The sequence below is a fragment of the Zonotrichia albicollis genome, chromosome 1, assembly GCF_047830755.1.
Source record: "Zonotrichia albicollis isolate bZonAlb1 chromosome 1, bZonAlb1.hap1, whole genome shotgun sequence".
NCBI lineage: Eukaryota > Metazoa > Chordata > Aves > Passeriformes > Passerellidae > Zonotrichia > Zonotrichia albicollis.
The window spans coordinates 123,819,544-123,843,839 of NC_133819.1; the positions used below are offsets into that span (position 1 = coordinate 123,819,544).

General features: G+C 35.8%; 1 protein-coding gene across 4 annotated transcripts in view; it reads left to right on the forward strand.

Moving 5' to 3' along the window:
• HNF4G (hepatocyte nuclear factor 4 gamma) overlaps positions 1 to 23,538 on the forward strand; it is a 62,607-nt gene extending 39,069 nt beyond the window's left edge. For 2 of the 4 annotated variants that reach the window (XM_074552730.1, XM_074552740.1), the window contains 9 exons: positions 3,841 to 4,009; positions 6,348 to 6,442; positions 9,925 to 10,031; positions 14,137 to 14,292; positions 16,387 to 16,474; positions 18,531 to 18,683; positions 18,862 to 19,098; positions 19,695 to 19,817; positions 20,225 to 23,538. In XM_074552730.1, coding sequence (XP_074408831.1) covers positions 3,864 to 4,009; positions 6,348 to 6,442; positions 9,925 to 10,031; positions 14,137 to 14,292; positions 16,387 to 16,474; positions 18,531 to 18,683; positions 18,862 to 19,098; positions 19,695 to 19,817; positions 20,225 to 20,343 — 1,224 coding nt within the window. In that variant the 5' untranslated portion in view covers positions 3,841 to 3,863 and the 3' untranslated portion in view covers positions 20,344 to 23,538. Of the gene's footprint in view, positions 1 to 17; positions 1,018 to 3,840; positions 4,010 to 6,005; positions 6,174 to 6,347; positions 6,443 to 9,924; positions 10,032 to 14,136; positions 14,293 to 16,386; positions 16,475 to 18,530; positions 18,684 to 18,861; positions 19,099 to 19,694; positions 19,818 to 20,224 lie in introns of those variants that run through there. The other 2 variants (XM_005479387.4, XM_074552745.1) reach the window with 2 other exon arrangements.
• The last annotated feature ends 758 nt before the right edge of the window (positions 23,539 to 24,296 follow it).

The following is a 24,296-nucleotide window of genomic DNA, read 5'->3' on the forward strand; positions in this document are numbered from 1 at the left end:
AGCAATTGAAATTCTGCTGTTCGGCTATATATTTGGCACAGATTCAAGCAGCTTTACAGGAGGGTTTTTAACTGGGTTTGTACACACCATGCCTACCAGCTGATGAGCTGTGAACCTACCCAGAGATTCTTCATTACAGAGAAAGTGATTAATATTTCTTGGCACTTGGAAATGCCATGCAGCCATCACATTTTGCATGAAGAAGGGTTAGAGCAGGAAGCCACTGTCTGAGAGGCTGCAGGGTACAGTGCCTGGAACCATTGCAGCAGCACAGTGTGTGACAGAGGGGATTTATGAATGGGCCTTGCTGCAGACTTGTGTGACTTGGAGCCTTGCTTAAGGATGCCTACTGAGCTAAGTCATTGCCAGTGGGAAAGAGCATTACCAGCTGTAAAATAGGAGATTTTACAGCTGTCTTTTAAAATATGTAGGTAGGTGATTTGGCTATAGTTTGATATTGTCCATAATCATATCACATTTCCTTATTGTTCTGAAGTGAGAGCAAAATAGCATATGAACTTAATTTCTACATAGAACAACCAGAGTAGTTTGTTTAGAACTGTTCGTACCACACATTGAGAGCAAAATGTGCAGCAAGGCACATTTTGAGTGATGGGAAGCTTCCTGCATGTCCTTGGGTTCATGCAAGAACTGGAACCAGTACAACTCCTGATAAGATTATTTCAAAAAAACATTCCAAGATTATCAGAAAGGTTGCACTGTATCATAAAAAAAAAAAAAATACCCAGGTAAAATACAGCATGCAGAAGCAGTTTTCCAGCTCCTCCCATTGCTGCACTCAAGTGACACAGTTATAGTTAACTTTGGATTATCAATCACTGTGAAACAGAATGGGAAGGTTGTACATTTGAACAGCTTTTTCACTGCTTTTGCATTCAATGATGCGGCTCTCAGAACCAATACTGGACATGGAAATGGCAAACTACAGTGAAGTTTTAGATCCAACATATACAGCACTGGAGTTCGAAACTATGCAGATTCTGTATAATGGCAATGGTGAGTTCTGCTTTTTGAGGCAAATTCAAGCCAGTTAACAGAAAAAGTGAAGTGTAGTAATGCTATAAGGTGTTACTTAAATATTTTATTAATGGAGTGTTTGGGGGTTGTTTTCAAACTACAAATCTGCTCTCTTACACTTCATCGCTGACTCTGAGTTAGTAACATTATAATTCTTTAAGGAAAATAAAAGAGAGGTTATATATAATAAAGTAGCTGCACTGTCACCAGTCAGTTAATCAAAGGGGGAAAAATGGTCTATTCAGCAATTGTTTTATTTACTGTAAGACAAATGAATAACTAGTATTGACAGTTTGGACATGGAAGTATATTTTGTATATAACTTTCAGAAGGAAAGGAAAAAATTTTCTAGAGTTTTGTGAAAAAAATTAGCTACTGTTTCTTGATGCCTAGTTTCTAATTGTTATACTAATATTTATTTTATTTAAGTATTAATCTAGCCTTTCTAGCTAAGTGTATATATACACAAGAGTGATTTAAAAAGAATCACATTGGCTTTCTAGAGGAAAATGTGTAGTTGAGAAAAAATACTTGCGTTTGGTTAATGTAACACTTTAGGCAGATTTTTTTATGCAGTTTTTGAGATTTTTTCTCAAGTTATGCTTGAAATAGAAAGCACATAATTTCATTCTGCCATCTAGTACTGACAAAAATGTGAATAAAAGTATCAAGCAAGTTAAACTACTCAAAAATGGCCTTTCAAATCTTTTAATACACTAAAAATGTTTGTTTATTGTGTCTTAAAGTATAATTCATGGTTCTATCGTAGTATGTATTTTTAAAAGGCAGAACCTTTTATGCAGTGATTTGCAGGAAAAATATTTAGCACCTGCCATATAGAACATAATTAACTTTTTATTGTTGGGCTTTAAGTTTTATCTGAATTACTGATGTTAAGTTACAGCAAGTTCAGTAAACAGAAGGTTAGATTTGGGTATCAATTTAGGAAGAAAAACCAGAACTTTATGCGCTAACTAAATTTGTAGATGTCAACAATGATTATATAACTTTAGATGATTTCTCTGCTTTTTGTTCAAATATGGGTATTTCATTGGTCATATGTTTTTTGCTGAATAGCACCCTTTTGGATCTGTTAATGTTAAATAAAATGAGAAGGCAGATTAGGGAGGTTGTGCATGGTTGCATTATGTGTTGGAGATAGAGCTGGTTAAATTATCACTCTAAGTGATTAGCTTGATAGTTATTAGTTATCAGGTGCAGCCTTTTTATATTTAGAGTTTGTATTGAGTTTAGCCTAAGTATTTTCCTATAGCATTTATAAAAACATTGTATTGTTATAGTGTTAGTTTGGAACTGAAAGCTGCCCCTTATGAACCTTCCTGTGTATCTTTCCTAGTTGTTTAAATTAATTAGGAACATTTAGAGAAATTTAACAAGCCACATTCAGGCAGATTACACAGTTCTGTTGAAATCAAAGAATTTTTCAACATCAGGTCAGTTTTCTAGACATTTTGATTCATAATAACAGCAAAGAAAATAAGTATGCCCTTATACATACACACATATATATATATATGTGTGCACAACTGATACTGTATTTTCAATTTTTTTTCTATATGATGCAAAACTACAAAACTCAAAAAAAGGTCCTATATTTTTCTAAAGCAATTCTTTAACCTAGTTTAAAAGTAGTTTAAAATTTTCCAGTCATGACAATCCTAATTTTAAAATAAATTATTTACAGAACTGAATTCTTCTAAGATTTCTTTTTGATGTAATTTCTATCAATTACAGCTCAGTAAAACAAACCAAAACAGAAAGGTTGCTTCTCTCTGTATCTGAAGAACTCTTTAACTTTTAAGCTCTGTCTGACACAATGGCAATTTTATAATGTATTTGTGTTTTACATTTCGGTTGGATCTATACAATATGAGTAATATTATGTATCAATATTAACAGTTCTACTGTTCATCCTGTATACTGTTCATGAACTCATGTACTTGACTTTTGAATTCATTTTTACATATCTGATTCATGTGACACTCTTTCCTCTCCTGGATGAAACAGCTAGAAATGTTAGGATATGTTTTCCTTCTGTTTAAACTAGAAGCAAACCAGAAAAATCTATTTTGCAATTGTTTCTTTGAACATGTCTGTTAACATTGTGACTCAAAGAATAAATATAGCTGGTTTGATTTCAGGTGAATTTATTCAGTAGTGTTTACCATATTCAGTGACTAATTGGTAATCACGTAGCTAATATTCTGTGCAAGGAAAGACTGCACCATTGCTCCTGTCAAAAATATCTTCAAGGAAATAAGAGACATGTTAACAGTGTGTTAATACCTTTAGCATGTATTTTTGTTGTTTTGGTTTTTTAAAATTAGGTTGTACAAAATCCTTTTTTTGTTTCTTTTTTTAATGTCATATATCTTTGCAATAGAGTTGCCAGCTATTGCTAGCTTATATGAGAGCTGATACATGAGATCTTAAGACTGCTTTGTGCCAAAGTTCCTCTTCATGTTAGTAGGAACATATGTAGGAACATTTGTAATTATAAATGCAGAAGGGCACTTTAATTTTTAGCTCTTCAGCTGAAAAGAGTTTAGAGCACAATTATTTGTTGTTATGAACTTCATAAGTTCTTTTAACATATTTATCACTTTGAAAGTGTTCATGTCAGTGAGTATCAGATGTAATCAGATGGGTCATACTATATAAATCCTAAGTGCCAATTAAAAGAGAAAAGGCCAGAAAAAGCCTCTGTTTAGGTACAACTTGCTCATGGGGTGGTCTTTGGAAGTCTTATCCATAACTATGTATGTTCTTGTCTCTTGTCAGACAGTTCAGGAGAAGCTGTCAACATGAATGCTGCTGACAACGGGGTCAGTAGTCTCTGTGCAATATGTGGAGACCGAGCGACCGGAAAACATTATGGTGCTTCCAGCTGTGATGGATGCAAGGGATTTTTTAGACGTAGCATAAGGAAAAACCACGTCTATTCATGCAGGTATTTCAAAAGTTCATCTAGAGGCACTATATCAATGAATTTAAGCAAAAATTATATTTGTACTTTATCAGAATTTTTCAATACTGTTAGGGGATTTTCAGCTTTTTCGTGAGGAACGCTACTTGATATTACACATTCCAGAAATTATTTTCCAGGTGCTTGATGATATTGTTGATATCATTACATCACTCACAAGCTGTTTCACTCTTTTATTTATGATTACAAAAGTCATCTCTGAAAAAAAAAAGGGAAAAATGATCATATTTTCACTTCAGTGTAAAAACTGTAATATTTAACTGTTTTCTAAAATTCTTTCCTTATGAAGGTATCTTCTGAATAGAAAGTCTAAGATTTATAAATCTTGTTTTAAGGACTGTACAAACACATCTGCACATACTCCCACCTGGTGTGACACACAGGTCTTTTGAGCAGCATTTCCCCCTTCTGTCTGAATGGCAATCTGTTAATTTCCAAATGGTGCCCAAAATATCACACTGCACTATGTTTGATGAAATTATCTGTGTAGGCTCAGGGCTATAAACTGTCCATTCTGAGTAATAAGCAGAATATATGGAAAACTCAATGCAATTGAACAAATCACTGAAGGGGAGTATTGGGTTTTCATGCCAAGATTTTGGTAGTGATGGGGTTACAAAAGTGGATTCTTGTGAGGAGCTGTCAGAAGTGTCCCCTGTGTCTGGGGAAGCCAATGCCAGCCATCTCCAAAATTACCAAAGCTGAGCTTTGCTATCAGCAATGGTGGTAATAATTGGGGGGATAATGTATTCAAGAAGAAAAAATAATTATTGTGCAGAAAAAATTTGTAGCCAGAGAAGAGTAGTGACAATATGAGAGAGGAACAGCTCTGCAGATACCAAGGTCAGTGGAGAAGGAGGGGGAGGAAGTGCTTTAAGTGCTGGAACAAAGATTCTCCTGCAGCCCACGGTACAGGCCATGATGAGGCAAGTGTCCTTGTGAAACCCATGGAAATCCACAGGGGAGCAGATATCCACCTGCAGCCCATGGAGGACCTGCTGCTGGAGAAGGTGAATGCCTGAAGGAAGGATGTGACTTCATGGGAAGACTGTGCAGCAGCAGGCTCCTGGCCAGACCTGTGACCCTGTGGAAGGAAGACCCCACACTGGAGAAGGTTTTCTGGCAAAACTGTTGACCCTGCAGGGGACACATTGCTGTAGCAGCCCAATCCTAAAGGACTGCACGCTGTGGAAAGCACCCATGCTGGAAGGGTTCATGAAGAACCAAGCCCATGGGAAGGACTAACATTGGAGAAGTTTGTGGAGAACTGTCTCTGTTGGAATGGACCTGACAATGGAGCAGGTGAAGACTGAGAGAAGTCCTCGATTGAGCAGGAAGAAGCAGCAGAGACAACACGTGGTGAACTGACTATAGCCCCCAATCTCTGTCCCCCTATGCTATTGTTGGTGATGATAAAACTTACAAGAATGGCTTGTTACTGAAAATGTTGTTTCCTACACTCTTCTTTGGTTGCGTAATATTCTTAAAAGGAAACATCTCCCTTATAGACATCATACAGTGATATAGCATAGACATACCCCTAAAATGGTGTGTTAAGAGCTGATATAAGTGATTTCAGGAAGAGCTCTGCTTTTGCAGAGTCTGTTTATCTAACAAACAGATGCAAAGAAAAAAAGGCAGACATAGACCAAGAGAGGGACCAACAGCTCATATGCAATCCCTTAGGCACACCTGTCGCTGTGCATAATAGCCTGGGTAAGCTGCCTTGCAGTGTCATGCTCCATGTATTTCCTCAAGTCTTTATTTCATTGTGTTGGTTCCTCTCATTTCCTGTTTAGGTTGCCATCTGTAGTGATAAAACATGCAGCTTGTCCATTGTTACCTCCCAGTAGGAGTAAACACTGCCAGACAAGGGTAATGGTTTTGCAGCTAAGGGGCTCCTCTATGCCACCAACATTTGGCTTTTTCTTTGATTGTTCTTTGCTTTTTCTATTTGCAGCTTTTCTTCATTTTTTTCTTCCACTTCCATTTGATGCAGCCGGTTACTGACTTACCTCACAAATCAATTGAGGTATAAACGATGTACATACCTACAAAATTTTCCACACTTGCCTATTCCAATGCATACATGTTTATACACGTGCATATATTCCTGGAAAATTAGCAGGTATGAAACACCTCTCAAAACTGATTAATAAGGAAGAATAATCATTGCAACTGAAGCTGAGAGTCTGTGGTTATAGGCATTATTCTGACAGGACAGATTAGTTGTTTTTTTCTTTGTAATCAGGGTGCTACTTTATTAATGCTTTATACATTTACCTTTTCTTGTCTCTGATAGATTCAACCGACAGTGTATTGTTGACAAGGACAAAAGGAATCAATGCAGATATTGTCGTTTAAAAAAGTGTTTTCGAGCAGGAATGAAAAAGGAAGGTAATGAAGTAATTTATTATTTGATATACAAAGAAAAAGTCTAAATTATATTTGAAATATAATGAAAATTCTAAAAAACTCCAGCAGAATAAACCAATGGAAAGTCGGCTACAATACCTTCATAATGGGAAAGTGCTTTTACATTGAGGTGAAATGAATGTCTACTAACTTTCAGGGGAGTAAGCAGTTCTAGCGCTTGGGGCATTAACAAGTCCACGTGAATTTGCAACTGTATAATTCATTAATTCTGGCACCAAAATTCATTGATTTCTACATATTGAGCCATATGCTGGAATATTTCAAACAAAGAGATTTTACTTAAAATGTTTACCAAAAGTGAGTAATAAAATCACTGTCTGCCTGGTTTTTCCCCTGCCCTAAGTAATGACAGTTCCAATTTACTCGTTCTTCCCTTAAATTTAAATCTATGAAACATTTAAGCCAGACAAATGACTGTGAAATTGAGTGAAAAAGTAGTGGGAAGAGTAGTGGTAGCAGTCAGTGGAATGTCCACATTAATTAATAAAAAATCTAATTTCCCTAGAGCTTGATATAGGAAAATTGTTACTTAAGATCTCAATGACAGATATGAGAAACAGGTGTCACAGTGATTCTTCAGTCGGAGTCAAAGGACCAGATCACCACAAGATCAGAGCAACAGGGAAAGCAGACCAGTGCAAATATTAGAGGGTTTATTTTTTTGTTTGGGCTGTTGTTTCAAAGACAATAATGATGTAGAGGTAAAAGATGTCTTTATCTGTTTCAAATACACACTCAAATGTGGTTTGTCACAAACTTTGCTACCTTTTTTGTCTGGAGCGTGGGGCATCCTCTTGCAGGCCAGCCTGAAATGTGAGTGCTTAGTTCTCTTGTAATGTGGCTATCATTCTTTTTATCTGTACAAAGGAAGCTTTTTCTTTGTGCTCTTAAGTATCTGTCCTGTAGCAGTACTTGGCTAGTGATCAAGTTATTGGTATGAGGTAAAATGGATTTTTCTCCTTGAAGCTGTTTAGGGATATTCTAAACAGCGTTACACAGAGTATGAAATAGGTTTGCCTACTAATATCAATCTCCTTTAAGATACTTTGGCCTTTTGGAATTTGAGCCATTAAATTAAAAATATAAATTAAGCCATTGTATATATGTTATGTATCTGATGTGAAGAAAGGGGAAGATCTGTGAATATGCAGCGGCCCTAGAAGTTTCGCAAATAGCAGAACTTTACAGACTTTCAAAACCTGGAATTAAAGAATAGTTTACCTCAGAAGGGACATCTAGAATACATCTAGTTCAGCTCCCACTTAACGCAAGGCTGACATCTAGATTCAGTCAGGTTGCTTGGGACCCTGTCCACACAGATTTACACAGTCTGTGGGAGGGGAGATTGAACAACCTCTCACTCTGCAAGCTCTTCTAATACTTGACCATCCTCATTGGGAAGGGTTTTTTTCCTTATAACTAGTCAGAATATGTCTTACTGCAGTTAGGGTAGTGTCCATTGGGTCTTATCTTTTCATTATGCATCTGAGAAGAATCTGGCTCCATTTTCTGTATGCTACAGAAATGAAGACCCTCACAGTCATGTTGCTTCTCTTTTTTCCACATAAGCAAAGATGCCTGCACCTTATGCATCTTGTGGATTACATCTCCATAGTCCTCTGATGGACACTACCTAGTTTTCCAGCATCTTTCATGTGTTGGGGAGCCCAAAACAGAGAAATGCCCATTTCCCTCAAGATGCTAATGCAGCCTAGTGCACGGCACAAAATTTTTAACCCACTTAATGCTACTCTGCCTTACTCTGATCCCGCTGCGTCTAAGACTTTCAACATTGCTTTTGTTTTTTATAACCTCTCTAGATGACCAGGGCATGTCTCATAGTATAAGTATAGCATAGAGTCTGTGATAGATTTTCATGTTTTTAGCAAATCTCTTTCTTTTCTTTGGGACAAAGATAAGAGAGACTTCAGTTATTAAAAGCTTTACAAGTCCTCTTTGAGCAAATGTACCACCCTTCTCATGGAGTCTCTATTTAAGGCAATTTTAGCCTGAATTGACAATAAAGCTTTAGCCACATAGTCTATTCTAATAATCCAAAATTATGTGTATGTAGAAGAAAATTAAAGCATCCACCTATGGTGGGAATGTGCTTCACCAGTGATTGTCACTAGTGGTGTATTGTCAGAATATCTTACTATTTTTGCAAAACTAATCAATGCTGATTTTATTTTAATTGACTATGTTTGTTTCAGCATTGGCTGTTTGTTTCAGCATTCTTTTACAAAAGGTTATATTTTCTCTTTCCTGTCTACAACATACTGTGTGTTTGTTACCATACAAGATTTCTTCCTGTGACCTTAATAAAAGACCCATCAGTGAGTGTACTAGCTGCAAAAAAGTTAGTGCACCTCTGGAATAAACTGTGTGCATCGTTCAGATAAATCCTGAACCTACTCAGTGCACAGAGGTATTTTTGGTTTTTTCTAATTAAAATCTCTTGTACTATTCCTTAATTCTGTAATGCAGATTGTTTTCCACAATATAATAAATGTATCTTTGGGAATAAAGCTGCTGCTCTTAAAAGACAATGAAGTTCCTCATGCAATAGAAAGATTTCTATTGGCACAATTATTTTTTCCCCTTTTTCATTTTCCTTGGCCTAATCTTGGACACGATCTAGGTTTTAGAAGGATCTGACTGTCAGTACTTATTTTTTTTCTTCTTCTTTTAGTTTAAAAGCATACTTTCTTGGCTCATAAACCTTACATGTGCTGATTAAAGATTCCCTATCCAAAGCTCTTTCAAATGCCTGTTTTTGGACTTCATGAGACAAAACTTACTGAATTTACTGTCCTAAAACTTTCTTGGTGTGCTGGTTTTTCGATTGGTTTTTTTTTTTTCCCCTGTAACTTAGTTAATATTCCATAAAGTGTCTAGGAATGCAATGTCATTGAGGAGGAACATGAGATTTAAGTTTCAAAATTATTTTACTAGTGGATTAAATTCATTATTCATTCCTGTTTCATTGTTTCCTACAGCAGAGCATGAGTAGGATGTTCATACTTCCTCTGAGAGATATTTTTTCAGTGGTGATGCTGTACCCCTTGACCTGTTTGGCAGTCTGGAAATATCCATTTCTGCTGTTAACAAAAAGACTGACTTATTAAATTGGTTGAAATTGAGACCATGTGTTCAAGTTCAAAGGAAGAAAGAGGTTTGACTGTAATTAAGATAGTGACAGAAGTGCAGATGATTCAGTGTCTATCTGCAATTAGTTATTTTTTACAGGCAAGTAGTGTTCCAACAGAGACTGTAAGCATGCATTATCACCCTTCCTCATCGCTCAGATCTAAACACAGATCTTCTTTGAATGTCATATCTTTCAGTTCTTAGAGTTATCTTCTGGAATCTAGTAAAGTTCTGAAATTATTCTTTGTGTCAGTGTTTACTAGTCAATAAATGAGATGATTATTCTTTTCCAGCTGTACAAAATGAACGGGACAGGATAAGTACAAGAAGAAACACTTTTGATGGCTGCAACAGTCCCTCTATTAGCACATTGTCACAAGCCGAGACACTCTCCCGCCAGGTACTGAGATCTATCTCAAAATTGTTTAGTGACGTTAAGATCCCTTTTACTAAAATTAAATACTTCTCAATTTCTTACTGTATCAAAAATAATTATTGAGATTACTTTTTTCTTACTTCCAAAATGCACACAGCTTCCTCTTCTCAATGGAAGAAGCGGTAATAGAATACATTCTTGAGGCATAGTCAATAAAAAAATTCTACTTTGTCCAGAACAATATGTCTTAGGCACCTTTCTTAATAAAGGTTTATGGTTCTTACTGCTTTTAAATCAGTTACTGTCTTAGGCAGCTGGTGGCATCTATCTATCCTTGAAGCAGGCTTTCCCATGAAACATAGGGAAAAATTTGTCCAAAGCCATTACATTCAAAGGGGTGTGGACACTCATTTCCTTACGTTCTTTTGAAAATCCCATTTTTAATATCCTTAGATATTATAGGTAAGACAAACAGAAGTGTTCCAACTGCAGAGTCTATTCACATCTCACTTTTAAATTTTCTTTGCTTCATCTGAACTTCATTTTCTCTTTTTTTTTTTTTTTTTTTTTCCCTATTGAATCAATTGCTGAATGGAACAATCTCCAGTCCTTTTCTGCACCTCAGATAAATCATGGTCATTGATTCTGCATTCTTGCACCTCTTACTAACTTGCTTAGAATTTAACTGCCACCTTTATGATTTCATGCTGACTGATTTATACATCCCCAAATGTTTTGTAATCTCATCCTTTATAAGCATCTCTCTTAGGCTGGAGCTGCCTGTAGAAAATTGATGCAGGAATTACTGGGTTATAGTCTTTGGCACATATTGCATGTCCAGGCAGACTAGATGAATATAAGGTACCTTCCTACCTTTCCTACCTATACAGTATGAAATATATATCTATATTCATCTCCTTCGTAATTTTTGAACTTGCTTATTGTGCTTTTTTATAATACTCCTTAATCATTTCCAACTGGTATTTGCAATTCAGGAATAAGAACTGTCTTGAATAGAATCACATCCTCAGCTTTTTATAGCACAAAGTTCTTTTCAAAGAGTAGATTCTTGGCCTAAAACATCTCCTTGTGTATACACAAATTCATTGTACTTACTATTTTTTATGTTTTGCTAGAACAGAATTGCTTCCACTATGTCAAGCATATATGAAGATACAGTCTTGACCTCAAAGTCCAAGAGACTTCATTGGCATGATGGAAAAGCAAAGAAGTCCTAAAAGTACTTCTTTTTCCCTCAATTGAATAGATCTGTAAAATTAGTTCAGTCCTGATAAGATACTCAGAGCAGGTGGTAGTGTCCCAAATGTCCCCAATCCAAGTACTTCAGCTGTGAAATGAGGAAGATGGTGGCATTCATCTCTTTTGAAATGTTCATATTAAATAAGGAAAAATAGATATTTTCATCCTTTTTGAAGTGTTCGTAATAAACAGGAAAAATTAGTAATTTTGTTCCTGAAGATCCCTTATAGGGTTGAGTTTTCTAAGTACAATTTTTCTCATACACACCTGGGAGAGGCTTCCAGGATTATGTAAATATGAAAAGAGCATGCTGGACTCTCATATGAGAAAAGGCATCTGTCCCTAAAGGTTTACAGAACAACTGGTATAAAGTGTTATATTTTCATGTTCATAAACTCATTAATGGGTACAAGTTCCACTGGGAAATATTTCACCTCAATATAAGAAAGAAATTTTTTACTGTGAGAACAAGCAATTACTGGAGCAACCTTTCCAGGGATGTGGGGGAGTCCTTATCACTGAAGATTTTCAAGATGCAATTGGACGGGGTGTTAGATAATCTTGATGATTCCTTTGCCATAAAAGATTGGATTAGATAGTCTTTCAAAGTCCTTCCTAACCTGTGCTAATCTACGATTCTATCAAGTCAGTGAGTCCTGTGTTGTACCCCATAAATGAAAGGCAGGTTAAAGCAATAGAGAAATAGAAATTGAAAAGTTCGTAGCTTCACATCCTTGTCAAGACATACAATCCTGGGTGTTCATAATGAACTCCATGGGAGTCATCCCACGAATCCCCAGAAGTTCACCAAGTAATTTCAGCATGGAGACTATAATGTAAGACGTAATTTATAAAAATGCACAACTTTAAATAAATATATTAAGGGAAGGACAATGTATTAACTTCATGAGTCAGTATGTCTAACAGTTAATCTATCTCTTCTTTGCCTTCTTGTATTATCTTCTAGCTGCTGCATGGTTAGTATCATTTTCAGGTAGATCAGAGTGTGACCTACTATCAGAAATCTCTTCTTTGTACCTTTGAATCATGATCAAGACCCCTTTTACTCTTCTGGAGAAAAATGAAATGTATTGAATTTCTTTACTGTCTTTCTGTACTGAAGGTTTTCTAGACCGAATCGCTCTGGTAGCTCTCACCTGAATGAATATCAGTATTTTCAGCCTCCTTTTTGTAGAGGAGATGCCAGAAACGGATTCATGATTATAGCATGGATTTCACACATTCTCTGTCTACAAAGAGGCAATACCTCTAACCTTTTTGCTTCATGATAGCCTTTGAATTATGTGTCTGAGGAATTTTTCACCTGCCTAGCTGCTGTATTTCCGTGAGAGCTAATGTTCAGCTGGTTAACTGACATAAATATCTAAGCTGTTTTCACTGTTTTACACTGCTGAATTATGTAGGAAGCACAGAGCTTTAGTTCAAAAGCACAACTCCTTTTGACTACCAAGGATAAGGGATTTCACTACAGATCCCACTGTGGGGTCTAACATGGGTATATGAATGAAGGGAACTGGTACGAGTCAAACTAAATACTTCCCACCATCCTGAAAAGTGTAGGAATATGATAGTAGAAGACCAAACAATTAATTTCTTTTCCTGAGGAAGATAATTATGCTACATAATTCCCTGAATATGCTTTCAGTAATAAAACATAAAGGGAAAGTCAGTTTTATGGGCCTTGTACAGTGATGTTTTTATTTTCTCTTTTTCTTTTTCTTTTTCTTTTTCTTTTTCTTTTTCTTTTTCTTTTTCTTTTTCCTTTTTACATTTTTTCTTTTTCTTTTTCTTTTTCTTTTTCTTTTTCTTTTTCTTTATCTTTTTCTTTTTCTTTTTCCTTTTTACATTTTTTCTTTTTCTTTTTCTTTTTCTTTATCTTTTTCTTTTTCTTTTTCCTTTTTACATTTTTTCTTTTTTCCTTTTTTCATTTTTTTCTTTTTCACTTTTTCTTTTTTTTCTCTTCTTCTTCTTCTCTCATTTTTATTTCTTTTTCCTTTTTTCTTTTATTTTGCCTTTTCTGCCTTCTTTTTATTTTTGCTTCCCTAGTATGATAGCAACTATAAACTGGCCTTACCTTCTCAGGTTTGCCTTTATCTTAAGCTGGCTTTCCTGCTGGCTCAAGAGAACACCTGGTTTTGTTCCTTTCCTTGAAAAGTCATTAAGAATTTCAGGAATTGGCTCAGTAGAAGTGTCCAGCTTCAGGCCCAGGAAGATATTGCTCTCTTGCCATTTCACAGAATACTGTTCCCTGCAGGTGGTCTAATGCACACTCATATCCTTTACAGTTCCTCTGAAACATCTCAGACCTCTGCCTATACCACTACTTCATCATTACAAACCATTCTCCTCCAGGCACTAAAACCCCATTTTACCTTCTAAAGTTAATGATACTTGTCTTTACACTAGAAGAACGTACTACCCCTTTATCATTCTCTTTGTCTTATTATCTCTGTCCCTTAATATTACTACGTGCCACTATGAACTCTTTTTTTTTTTTTCTGAAATGAAGTAAATGTTAACCATTTTAAAGAAAAAAAAAAAACAAAACCAAAACACCTCCCTTCTACAAATGAAAAGAGCTCTATATTTTTAAAAATAGTATTCTGGAATGAGAAGATATTGTACCATGATATGATTAATTAAAGTTTTAGCATGTTGCAATACAAACTGGTAATAATGAGAAAGAAAAATTTATCATTTACGTGCAGGGTAATGGTCCATATGGTCAAGGAATTTCTCAAGAGTATCTGTGATTACTGCTGTGATTTTTTTCTTACATATGCTATTAACCAGTGGAAATAAAATTCTATGAAATTTAACATCATTAATTTTTTCTCTCTTTGGCCAGATCTCAGTTTCCAGTCCTGGTGCTAGCACTGATATAAATGTTAAGAAAATTGCTGGTGTTAGTGATGTCTGTGAATCTATGAAGCAACAACTTTTGGTCCTGGTGGAATGGGCTAAATATATTCCGGGCTTCTGTGAACTACCACTCGATGACCAGGTATAGGAGGAGACCAAAGAGAAAGCTCTAATTACTGCTCTGTTATGCCTGTGGTATTTAAATGTCAGGATGAAGCACTCATTCTTTTTTTGTCTGAACAAATAGAGCTGAGTACTAGACTGCCCTCTTAATTTATTTTATTTAAGTTGTGAAGTAGTACCACCACAACAGAAACGACATGAACAAAAAGAAGCAGCAAGGCAGCATGGCTTTAAGTGTTTTGTTCTTTTTGTAGTGTTTGGGAAGCAGAATATTTTCTGACCTTAAAAAGTATTCCTTTCATGTTTACCTTTCATTATAATATGGTATAAGACAGCATGTTATTTAATATGATGCAAGACTTCTCTACTTGCAAAAGCCAAAAGCGATAAGAATCTCAAACAAATTCCAAACATACTGATACCAATCCATAGCAAATAATCTTTCATACAATGCAGTGTACTAAAATTATATTGTATATAATAAATGTAAGGAAAACAAAGCACCAAATATTGAAAATTCACAAGAGTTTTTATGACAGAGAGGTCTGATCTAACATCACATTTGTAATATATTCTTATATATCACTGGCTTGTAGAGTAGGTTGTGCTGGCAAACACAGGACCAGAACCTCCTCATTGTGAGGATCAGTTCTCTGACAAGCAGCCTCAGAAGGACATCAATTCATTGCTTGGGATCTCTTGATTCCACATCAAAATCTGATTCATCTTAAAAATCATTCTGTGAACTGGAATTGTATAAATCCTTCTTTTTGCTTCTTCAGTATCTCAGTTTTTTAACAAAATCCTGCAAGTGTTTCGTCATCCTTGGTTTGAACTGAGTCATTCCCCCTTGTATCATTCCTTAGGAATATGGGTCTGTTTCACGCCACAGGAAACTCCCCAAAAAAGAAGTTAAATGATGTCTTCGCAGACCCACAGAGCACATATGTTCACAAGCTCAGCATACTCAAATAAGTTTAAACTGTTCATGTGAAAAAGAATTTCAAATGTCATTACTACACAAGGGCAACAAAAGCAAGCAAAAAATTTGCATCTTTTATTGTTAAGACAACATATGGAGAAAAAGAGGAGGTATCAAATATCCTTAAAATATTCCTATCTGCATTTGAAAAAATGAAATATCAGCTTAGAATGATAGGCTGAAAATGCCCCTGCTGCGCTTGAAGAGTACATGTTGGGAAATACTCTGAAATCTTAAGTACCTTGGAAAAGTAGGGACAGAGATGTTGAGAGAGAAAACAAGTGCCAGTTTTTCATTTTTTTGATAGCCAGTTTCTAAGGGCCATTATGCATTCAATTATGAAATAAGCCCTCTGGTTTTGAAAAAATTATTCCTGATCTGGGAGTCAGTCTGATTCACAAACCACAAAGGAGACCAAAGCAGCTGAGGTAACTCTACTGAGAACCTGAAGTCTTAACACATAAGAATTACCCAGGTACAGTGTACCTTTATATCTCTCCTAAACTGACTGGCTTGGATTAGAATTACTTGTCAAGAGATGAGTTCTTTGAGGAAATAAGGGCCATTGCTGAAATTTCAAGCAGACATTAAAACTTGAGGAAAGTAAATAGGTGACTAAGAGTAAACTAATAAACACAAGTTCCTTCCTAGTACAAATTGGGACTCCTCTTTGTGGACAATGGTGGCTCTGTCAGCATATCTAGCTTTGTTGGGACTAAGCTCTTTTAAGTGCTACATAAATTTTTGGTTCAAGAGAAAAGTGAAACGCTGATAGAACCAAATTTACTCTGACAGTTCATTACAGCCCACTGGAGTTTTTAGTGTCAACTTAATATGCCAGAGAAAACTTTGTCAAGGGAACACACACTAGGAAATAAATGCAGGTAGTATATTTATTGAGAAGTATTTTGCAGAACTTGATGTTTAAAATCTAGACAGAAAATGACATTTTAATTAGAAAGTGCTGTTTTGATGGTGTTCAGATTTTTACAGTCACTTTACATTTCACATTGGAATCTTAACAGTCTTCAATACGTACCTAAAACACACAGTTAGGTGTGTTCTTTTTTTTCACTCTTATTGAAACTTACTGCTTTATCATCTAAGGAGTCTGCTGTTTTTTTTCATGAGGTTGCCCTGCTAAGAGCACATGCTGGGGAGCACCTGTTGCTTGGAGCAGCAAAACGGTCCATGGCATACAAGGACATTTTACTTTTAGGTAAATATTGGTTTTGTTTTACTTACAGATGATGATGTTATAGTACATTAGCAACGATGTACTCACTTACGTGGAACAACTGTTCTGGCACAATCAAAGCAATGCATTCTGTAAATGCTAAATAGCTATTAATGGCATAATGTCACATGCCTGTTCTAGCAAAAGCAGGTGGATGGTTTCGTGTGAGTTAATACAGGTAATGGTCTACTGGAAAGCAGAAACTACAGTTTAAGGGAGTTCCCTGGCAATTGACTCTTTACGTTATCTTTCTATGCCTTTTCCCATAAAAAAAAATTGGAATAAAATAACAACACAAAGGTAAAAATCCCTTTGCGTAGGAAAGGAGTAGCCAGCCTGTTGCACATGTACTATTTTCAGTCTTCATGAAAACCATTTATCTAGAGCTTTCTCAGGAGTCCTTTAGACTCAGAGAAGACTACTGGCTAAAATATTAGATAGCATGTTACCTGCAACTCACTTTCCCAAGACCCCTCTCACTTCTTCCTCAATAGTTCCCATATGGCCACCACGTAAACATCGTTCCTGCTGTCCCTGCCGCGTGGCAGATGGGCGCGCCCACGGCACGGTGCCGAGGCACATCTGCAGGAGCGTGTTCTTGGTCAGCTGAGATGGCTCCTACAGAGGGTTATACTAAGGGAACATGGCTGTCAGGGAAGAGGTGTCAGGGAAGAGGATGTTGTCACTGATGGAAACATGTTCATGCAACGGAGAGGCCCAGTTATAAGATGAGATGTGTGCTGGTGTGAAGAGTGATGTGACGAGGCATTTGTTAGCCTTGTTTGGCACAGTGCTCTGCCAGTCTGAAGTGCACTCTGCCCAAAAGGGTCTCATTAGACATGGTCAGCATTGGGGCTGTTTCCTGAGACAGGCTGTTGGTTGTCTTGGACAGGATATTTGATGTGAGGCAGGGCTATATGGAACACAGACTCAGACTTGTCTCTTCACTGGTGTTGTGGTACAAGGACATTTTCTACTACTTGTTCTCCTTCCTCTTTGGGCCTGCCTTTTCATACCTCTAAATTAGCTTGAATTTATTTTTACCCACATTAAAAGGACAAGAAGGGCTTGGTCTGAAGGTATTTCTCTCACCAGCAATCCTTTCAAGATAAAAGCTGTACAAATGTCTTTCTTAAGGTAGTCTTTCTATTTCCCTAGATACAGTTTCACTAACAAAACTAACAGAAACAGGGAAAATAAATTTGCAATTTTATTTGGATTAGGAATAAGGTAAATAAGAAAATGATGATAAAATAATAGTAAGAAAACTATATATCATGAGCATCAGCAGATACACTAAAGGAAGAAACAATGTGAGGCTTCAAGGCTTATTTTTGATACTTGGAGGCAGGTATCTGTTTTATGAGTCATTTTGACATGGATTGCTTGTGATATAGTTATCAGTTTTTCTTTCAAAAACTGCATGGTGGCTTCTGAAAGCTCCACGGTATTCCTGGTGTTCTTCAGAAGATGAATTAAGATGTGATAGTGGAGACCTCCAAAATATATATTTTAAAAACCCAAAACTCAAAAGACTCTAGGTAAAATTATTTCTTGACTGAAAATTTTACGATGCTACTAAATTTTATTAGGAACAACAGAAACATCCATTAGAAAGAGAAGCTTTTCCAGCGTCTCCTCTTTTCTATTGTCAAATCCTTGTCATTTAGCTTGGGATATATTATTTTAATCAGGGAAGAATACATTTTAAGATCAATACATTAATATATTTATCTGTTCCTTAAGCATAAATTGCTTCATACTTGTAAATTCAAATACCAACCTTGGTCCTGTGGACTAATCAGTAACTAAATATTGGTGTTCTTATATGTACAGATTATTTACTGGCTGACAGCTATAATTTGCACATATACTCTGTTTGCAATGAAAAGTTGTGTGTGATGCAATAGAGAGTTACTACTTAAAAAAATTAACTCGATCAAGCAATATGAAATGTACTTTTGAAAATTGGCTTAATCTAGTACATTACATCAAAATGTTCCTATTAATTCATATGTTGATATTCTTTCTCTCTAAGGCAACAATTACATAATCCATCGCAACAGCACTGAAATGGAGATCTGCCGAGTGGCAAATCGGATTCTGGATGAATTAGTTCGTCCCTTCCAGGAAATTCAAATAGATGACAATGAATATGCTTGCTTGAAAGCAATTGTGTTTTTTGATCCAGGTATTTTTACAAAAATATCTCTCAATTGTTTTACATGCGATTGTATTGAAAGTAATTTTTTTACTGTAGCATCTGTTCATGTTATCTAGCTGAATGGAAAAGAATAATATGAAAAAGAGTAAGATGCTCCTCCCAAATCGTAATATGCCTTGACTTAAAGTTTTTGTCATTTTTAAAGATGCAAAAGGCTTGAGTAATCCATTGAAGATTAAGAATATGCGCTTCCAAGTGCAAATCAGTTTAGAGGATTATATTAATGACCGTCAGTACGACTCCAGAGGAAGATTTGGAGAACTTCTTCTTCTACTGCCTACACTCCAAAGCATCACTTGGCAAATGATTGAGCAGATACAGTTGGTTAAATTATTTGGAATTGTTAAAATTGACAGTTTGCTTCAGGAAATGTTACTGGGAGGTAAGCAATCAATTTGTTAAATTTACCATCTTGTATTATGTTTAATTTATATTTAACATAATATAAATTATCTTTATAGAATCCATAGAAAATAATTACATTATTTTATAATATAATAACTATTAAAATATTATTAATATTCAATATTATATTATTATTAAATCTAGGATTTTGCGATGTTGAGGGAACCCTGATCTAAGCTACCACTCTGACTCACTGGCTGAGCTTTGTGTTGTGTAATTGTTAGCTAAAGCCTTCTTGTCTTGGCAGTTCACCTTGTTTAACTTAGTCCTACAACAACAGATTTTGCTGTTTACCTCTCAGTAACTACTGGGTTGTTCTGCAATTCCCTAGGCAGATGAAAGAATCCTTAGAAATATTTCATGAAACACACTGTTATTGCAGTCAAAACAGTGAAAATAAACACAGTGCGTAATATGCTTGAAGTCTGCTTAAATTGTTTAATGAATACCCAGAGGCAATTATTCAAATTGCCAATCAAAATATTTACTCTGTGGAAATGTAATTACTGAAGTATAAGTCACTGGCAACAACACGCTCGTTTGCATTGATATATGCTCATGCTATTTTTGCAGGTACTTCTAATGATGCCAGTCATCTGCATCATCCAATGCATCCTCACTTAGCCCAAGATCCATTAACTGGCCAAACTGTCCTCATAAGTTCAATGTCTGCTCCTGTACATACAGAACAGATACGTAAGTAATTGCAAGTTAGCCTTCTGTCATAACACTTCACTGTTTCATTTTAAAATATTAATTAGCATGGTGACCTGTCAGTGTTCATAGAGCTATTTCCTCATCATTCTTAAATTAAAATAATTGTGTATTAAAAATGTATGCATGTAAATGGTGTAAAGAATAGACTTTGACCTGAATTTAATTTAATTTAAAAAATTCAGCTCCATTTTGATATATCATTGTTTTTACATGTACAATCTTTAATAAACTAAAAATTCTGATCATTAAAATATCCTGTTTCCTGAGCATGCCAAGGCACTCTCTTTTCCAAGCATGCAACAGGACTCCCTTTCAGTGCAGTAGTGTATATATGTAGAGTAGACCAGGCTAATGAAATATATAATTATTTCTGTGGTTTTTTTCAGCAACTCCAGAAACTCCATTACCTTCCCCTCCACAAGGCTCTGGGCAAGAATACAAAATGTCTGCAAATCAAGCTTCAGTCATTGCACAGCAATCTATTTTGAAGCAAAAACCATTGTGATATTTTTATCTATGTCTTATCCTTCCTTCGTTCCCTTCCTTCTCTTCCTTTTCATGCACTAGATAGATTGGTAGAACACTTGCACATTTAAAATCTCAGGTTGATAAAGGAAATTATTTCCTCAGCAGCCACTGCTAAGTGGGTGTTCCTTAAAACACCTCATGATTTGGAAAGTAATGCTGTTCTGACTACTGCATACAACTGTAACTGTGGATGCTGCAGTCTGACAAATATGTATAGAGGTAGATATTATTTTTAGATCTTACAACTGCACAGATTCATGTTTTTATTTCCTGTTTTAGTTTTGTCTTAATATTATTGTTTTAGGTGTGTATATAATTTTTTCTGTGTAATGGAACTGCTTAGTGCTTGTTTAGCTGTGAATTGTAGATATGAAAAAGTGTGTTATTCAGGCAAAAGCCAAGATTCCACTAATAGTAGAACATTAGGCTACTAAAAAAGCACATTAATGGGAAAAAAAAAAGGAAAACATACTTAATGGACAGAAAACCGCAACTATTTTAAAAAATCTCGATTCTAAGGACCATCTCTTTCAAGTAAAATTTCAACAAAAGCATTGGATCCTCCCTGCTTAACAGTTTGTATGAAGCAGAAGGCCTGCCTGGGTGAATATGCTTGAGGACTTCTTAAAATATATATATATATATATATAATATCTATATAATATCTATATAGATATTATGTCTATATGTAGTCAGTTGGCCCATGCTGAAGCATTTATACTGATAAATACTTAGAACAAGGACTAGTAGGCTTTTTGATCTGGACTAACTAGTACTTTCCCAAAAAAATTATGTGCTCACTTTGAGAATTAGGCCAGTCTAGGGACACTTTTCACTTTCAGGTACTTTGGACACAGCCCTTCTCTTTAAGAGTACAGAGAGTATCACAGAACCGCAAAATAAACTGAGTTGGAAGGGACCCACAAAGATCATTGAGTCCAACCCCTGGCCTTGCCCAGCACCATCCCCAAGTCACACTATATACCTGAAAGGGTTGTCCAAATGCTTCTTGAACTCTGTCAGGCTTTTCTGTGACCACATTCCTGGGGATCCTGTTTCAGTCCCCAACCGCCCTCTTGGTGAAGAACCTTTTCCTAATATCCAGCCTAAACCTCCTGACACACCTTCAGGCTATTCCCTTGGGTCATGTCCCTGGTGACTACAGAGAGAGATCAGTATCTGCTCCTCCTCTTGCCCTCACAAGGAAGTTGTAGACTGAAATTAAGTCAAACTAGGACCATGTCAGGGCAAGAGGATACTTCGGGATGTTTGGTTTACTAGTGTGAGAGCAGCCATTGTGTTTATTTGTCTAACTGGGTAGTAAATACATCTTTCAGCAATCACTAAAATTCCCCTACTGAAAAGTTGTAATTAATGCAGTAGCTCTGTGTTTGGAGAGTTATGACTTAGAGAGAGAGGAGAATTAATTGCAGGGGCAGATGTGCCTGAGTTCAGCTCCAGGTGTTTCTGGTTTGAGCCATGGTATTTCAAGCCAGAAGGCAGCCAGAAGACAGCACACCCTCTCAATTCACATACTCATCCTCTCAATGTCCAGGTTTTCAGAAGCATGGGCTGACTTGCTTTTCTGTGATGAGCCCCTTTCTCCACCTCTTCCTCCCCTTCCAGTCTGGGCATCCAACCTTGACTAGGCTTTGTGTCTGGAGTCCATAACAACCCATCTGGATTTGGACCCTCTGTGAATTTGCACAAAGTGGACCTTGTGACACATGCTCACTTGGGGCATTTATACTACTCAGTTACAATTTGTGAAACTAATCTTTTATGATATATGAAGTGATATGTTGTTCATACAATACTAACATCATAAGAAAATCACCGCTTCACATATTTTATTTATTCCAGACAGCAATGATTTAGTACTTTAAAGCAGACTTTCTACCAGAAGATATGTGAGAGAGAAACAGACAAAAAAAGGAGATAATAATATATTGCAGTTTGCTAAACTATTGCAAAGAGAAAGGATAGTGGAATCAGAAATTCTTCAAGGTGAGATGTTGATCACCCTGAACCAGAGATCTTCATTAATCACAGCAACCAGAGGTGGTGCAGTTACACTCTTGGCTTGTAAAAGTTGCTCAAACAATCCAAAAGGATTCTTCAAACACATTTTTTGTAGGCCGGAAATGCAACACAATAAATTCTGAGCTGACCTGAATATTCAAAAGGTTTAAATGAGAATGCACCTACCACCAGGTAGACATTGTGTTTCTTTGTTATTTTAAAGTAGTTGCTTTTGTAAAGTCTGTATACAGTAGCTATTAATGTTTGCCTTTCGCTTTTTAGATCCTTTTCATTTTTTTCTGTTTATTGGTTTTCTGTTTTTTTTTTTTTTTTCTAAAGCATTGCTCTTTTTACAAGTTCCTTTTAATATGAGTTTTTATGACAGAATGAGGTACTGAAGTTTTGCCATTAACTTTAAGGGTATCCAGGCTCTGCTGTTTTTCACAAGTTGGCCACCAAAGCTTTACAGTGATACACAAAGGTAAAATAAGTGTGAGAAATACTGAGCAGCCCAAAAGTTTACTGATTTAGCTTACTTTTGTGTACTTGTCATAGAAAGAGTGTTGGACTCTAGGTGGATCTTCATGAATTTACTGGGTCAGATAAATGAATTCAGCTACATATACATGGCAGTATTGGTCTGACTAAAAACATATAACTGGAAATAAAGATCAGTCCCCCAGCTGACCACCGTTGCCTTATGTAAGAGATGTGCATAATAGCTTACTTTATTTTTCACAGTGAACTTTAAATATCAAGTGTACAATAAAATGTTGTCACACACTGCCAAAATGTACTGGAGGAAAAATATACTTTAGTATTTTATCTGACAAAAAGCTGTTGTCTATTTTGTATGATATATTACATTTTTGAATAAGAACACCACTGTAATTTATTGGGAAAAGCTGATTTATTTTATAAATGTAACATTATTTTTGTAAACTTAATTATGAAAAATCAGAAATGATTAGTGCTGTTAAATATTAAATTATAATGAGATGTAACTTTATATGTTTGAACTCTGATATCAAGTTTTTGTATTGAGCGTTTGGAATTGAAATGGTTGCTGGAAATATTTCAAATGGACTGTTTTTCATCAAAGCTCAATAAAGAAATATGAATGATCCAAATGACACATTTGCCTTTTAGTTGTTTTTTTGGGGGTTTTTTTGGGGTTTTTTTACTATTTACATAAACAATGAGAATGGTTTATATTCCTTACACAATGAATAAGTATATAACTAACATGCTTTCATCTCTACGGTGTTCACAGCATCAGGATGGATGAGGTTGGAAGGGACCTCTGGAGGTCATCTAATCCAACCCCCTCTGCTCAAGCAGGATATTGAAATCATATGAAAGAATCTGATGGCGACATTTTAGTTGATTCTGCTGCAACATGGCAAAATATTACATAGCTATGGTCTTCAATTTTTACTTCTGACTCAGAACAGAACTGAAGCACATGCTTAATTCCATCTGTGTTTAAAATTAACCATATGTTCAACAGTCTGGTTTTTGCTGGACAGGGATTACTTAAGAAATCACTGTCTTTGCTCCAGCGCATTGTTATTTAGAAAAAATTAGGTGTAATTTGATAAAGATATTGTAAACTTTAGAAAGACTCTTTACAATATATTTTTTTAGATAACCAGTATTTCCTCTGCTTGGAAATTATGTCCAGTTGCATGTATCTTTACTAGATTTTGAATAGAAAGGGGGTTAAAGTGTTAGTTTGTTTGGTTTGGGTTTTTTGTTTTTTTGGTGGTTTTTTTTTTTTTTTGTTATTGTTGTTTAGTTGGGTTTTTTTTGTTAGCAGTAACAGTGATTTGGGCTGCTTACTTTTGCTCAAATGGGCTCTACTCTGGAGTGCAGAACTGCAGGGAAAAGCTGCCATGGAGACTCCAT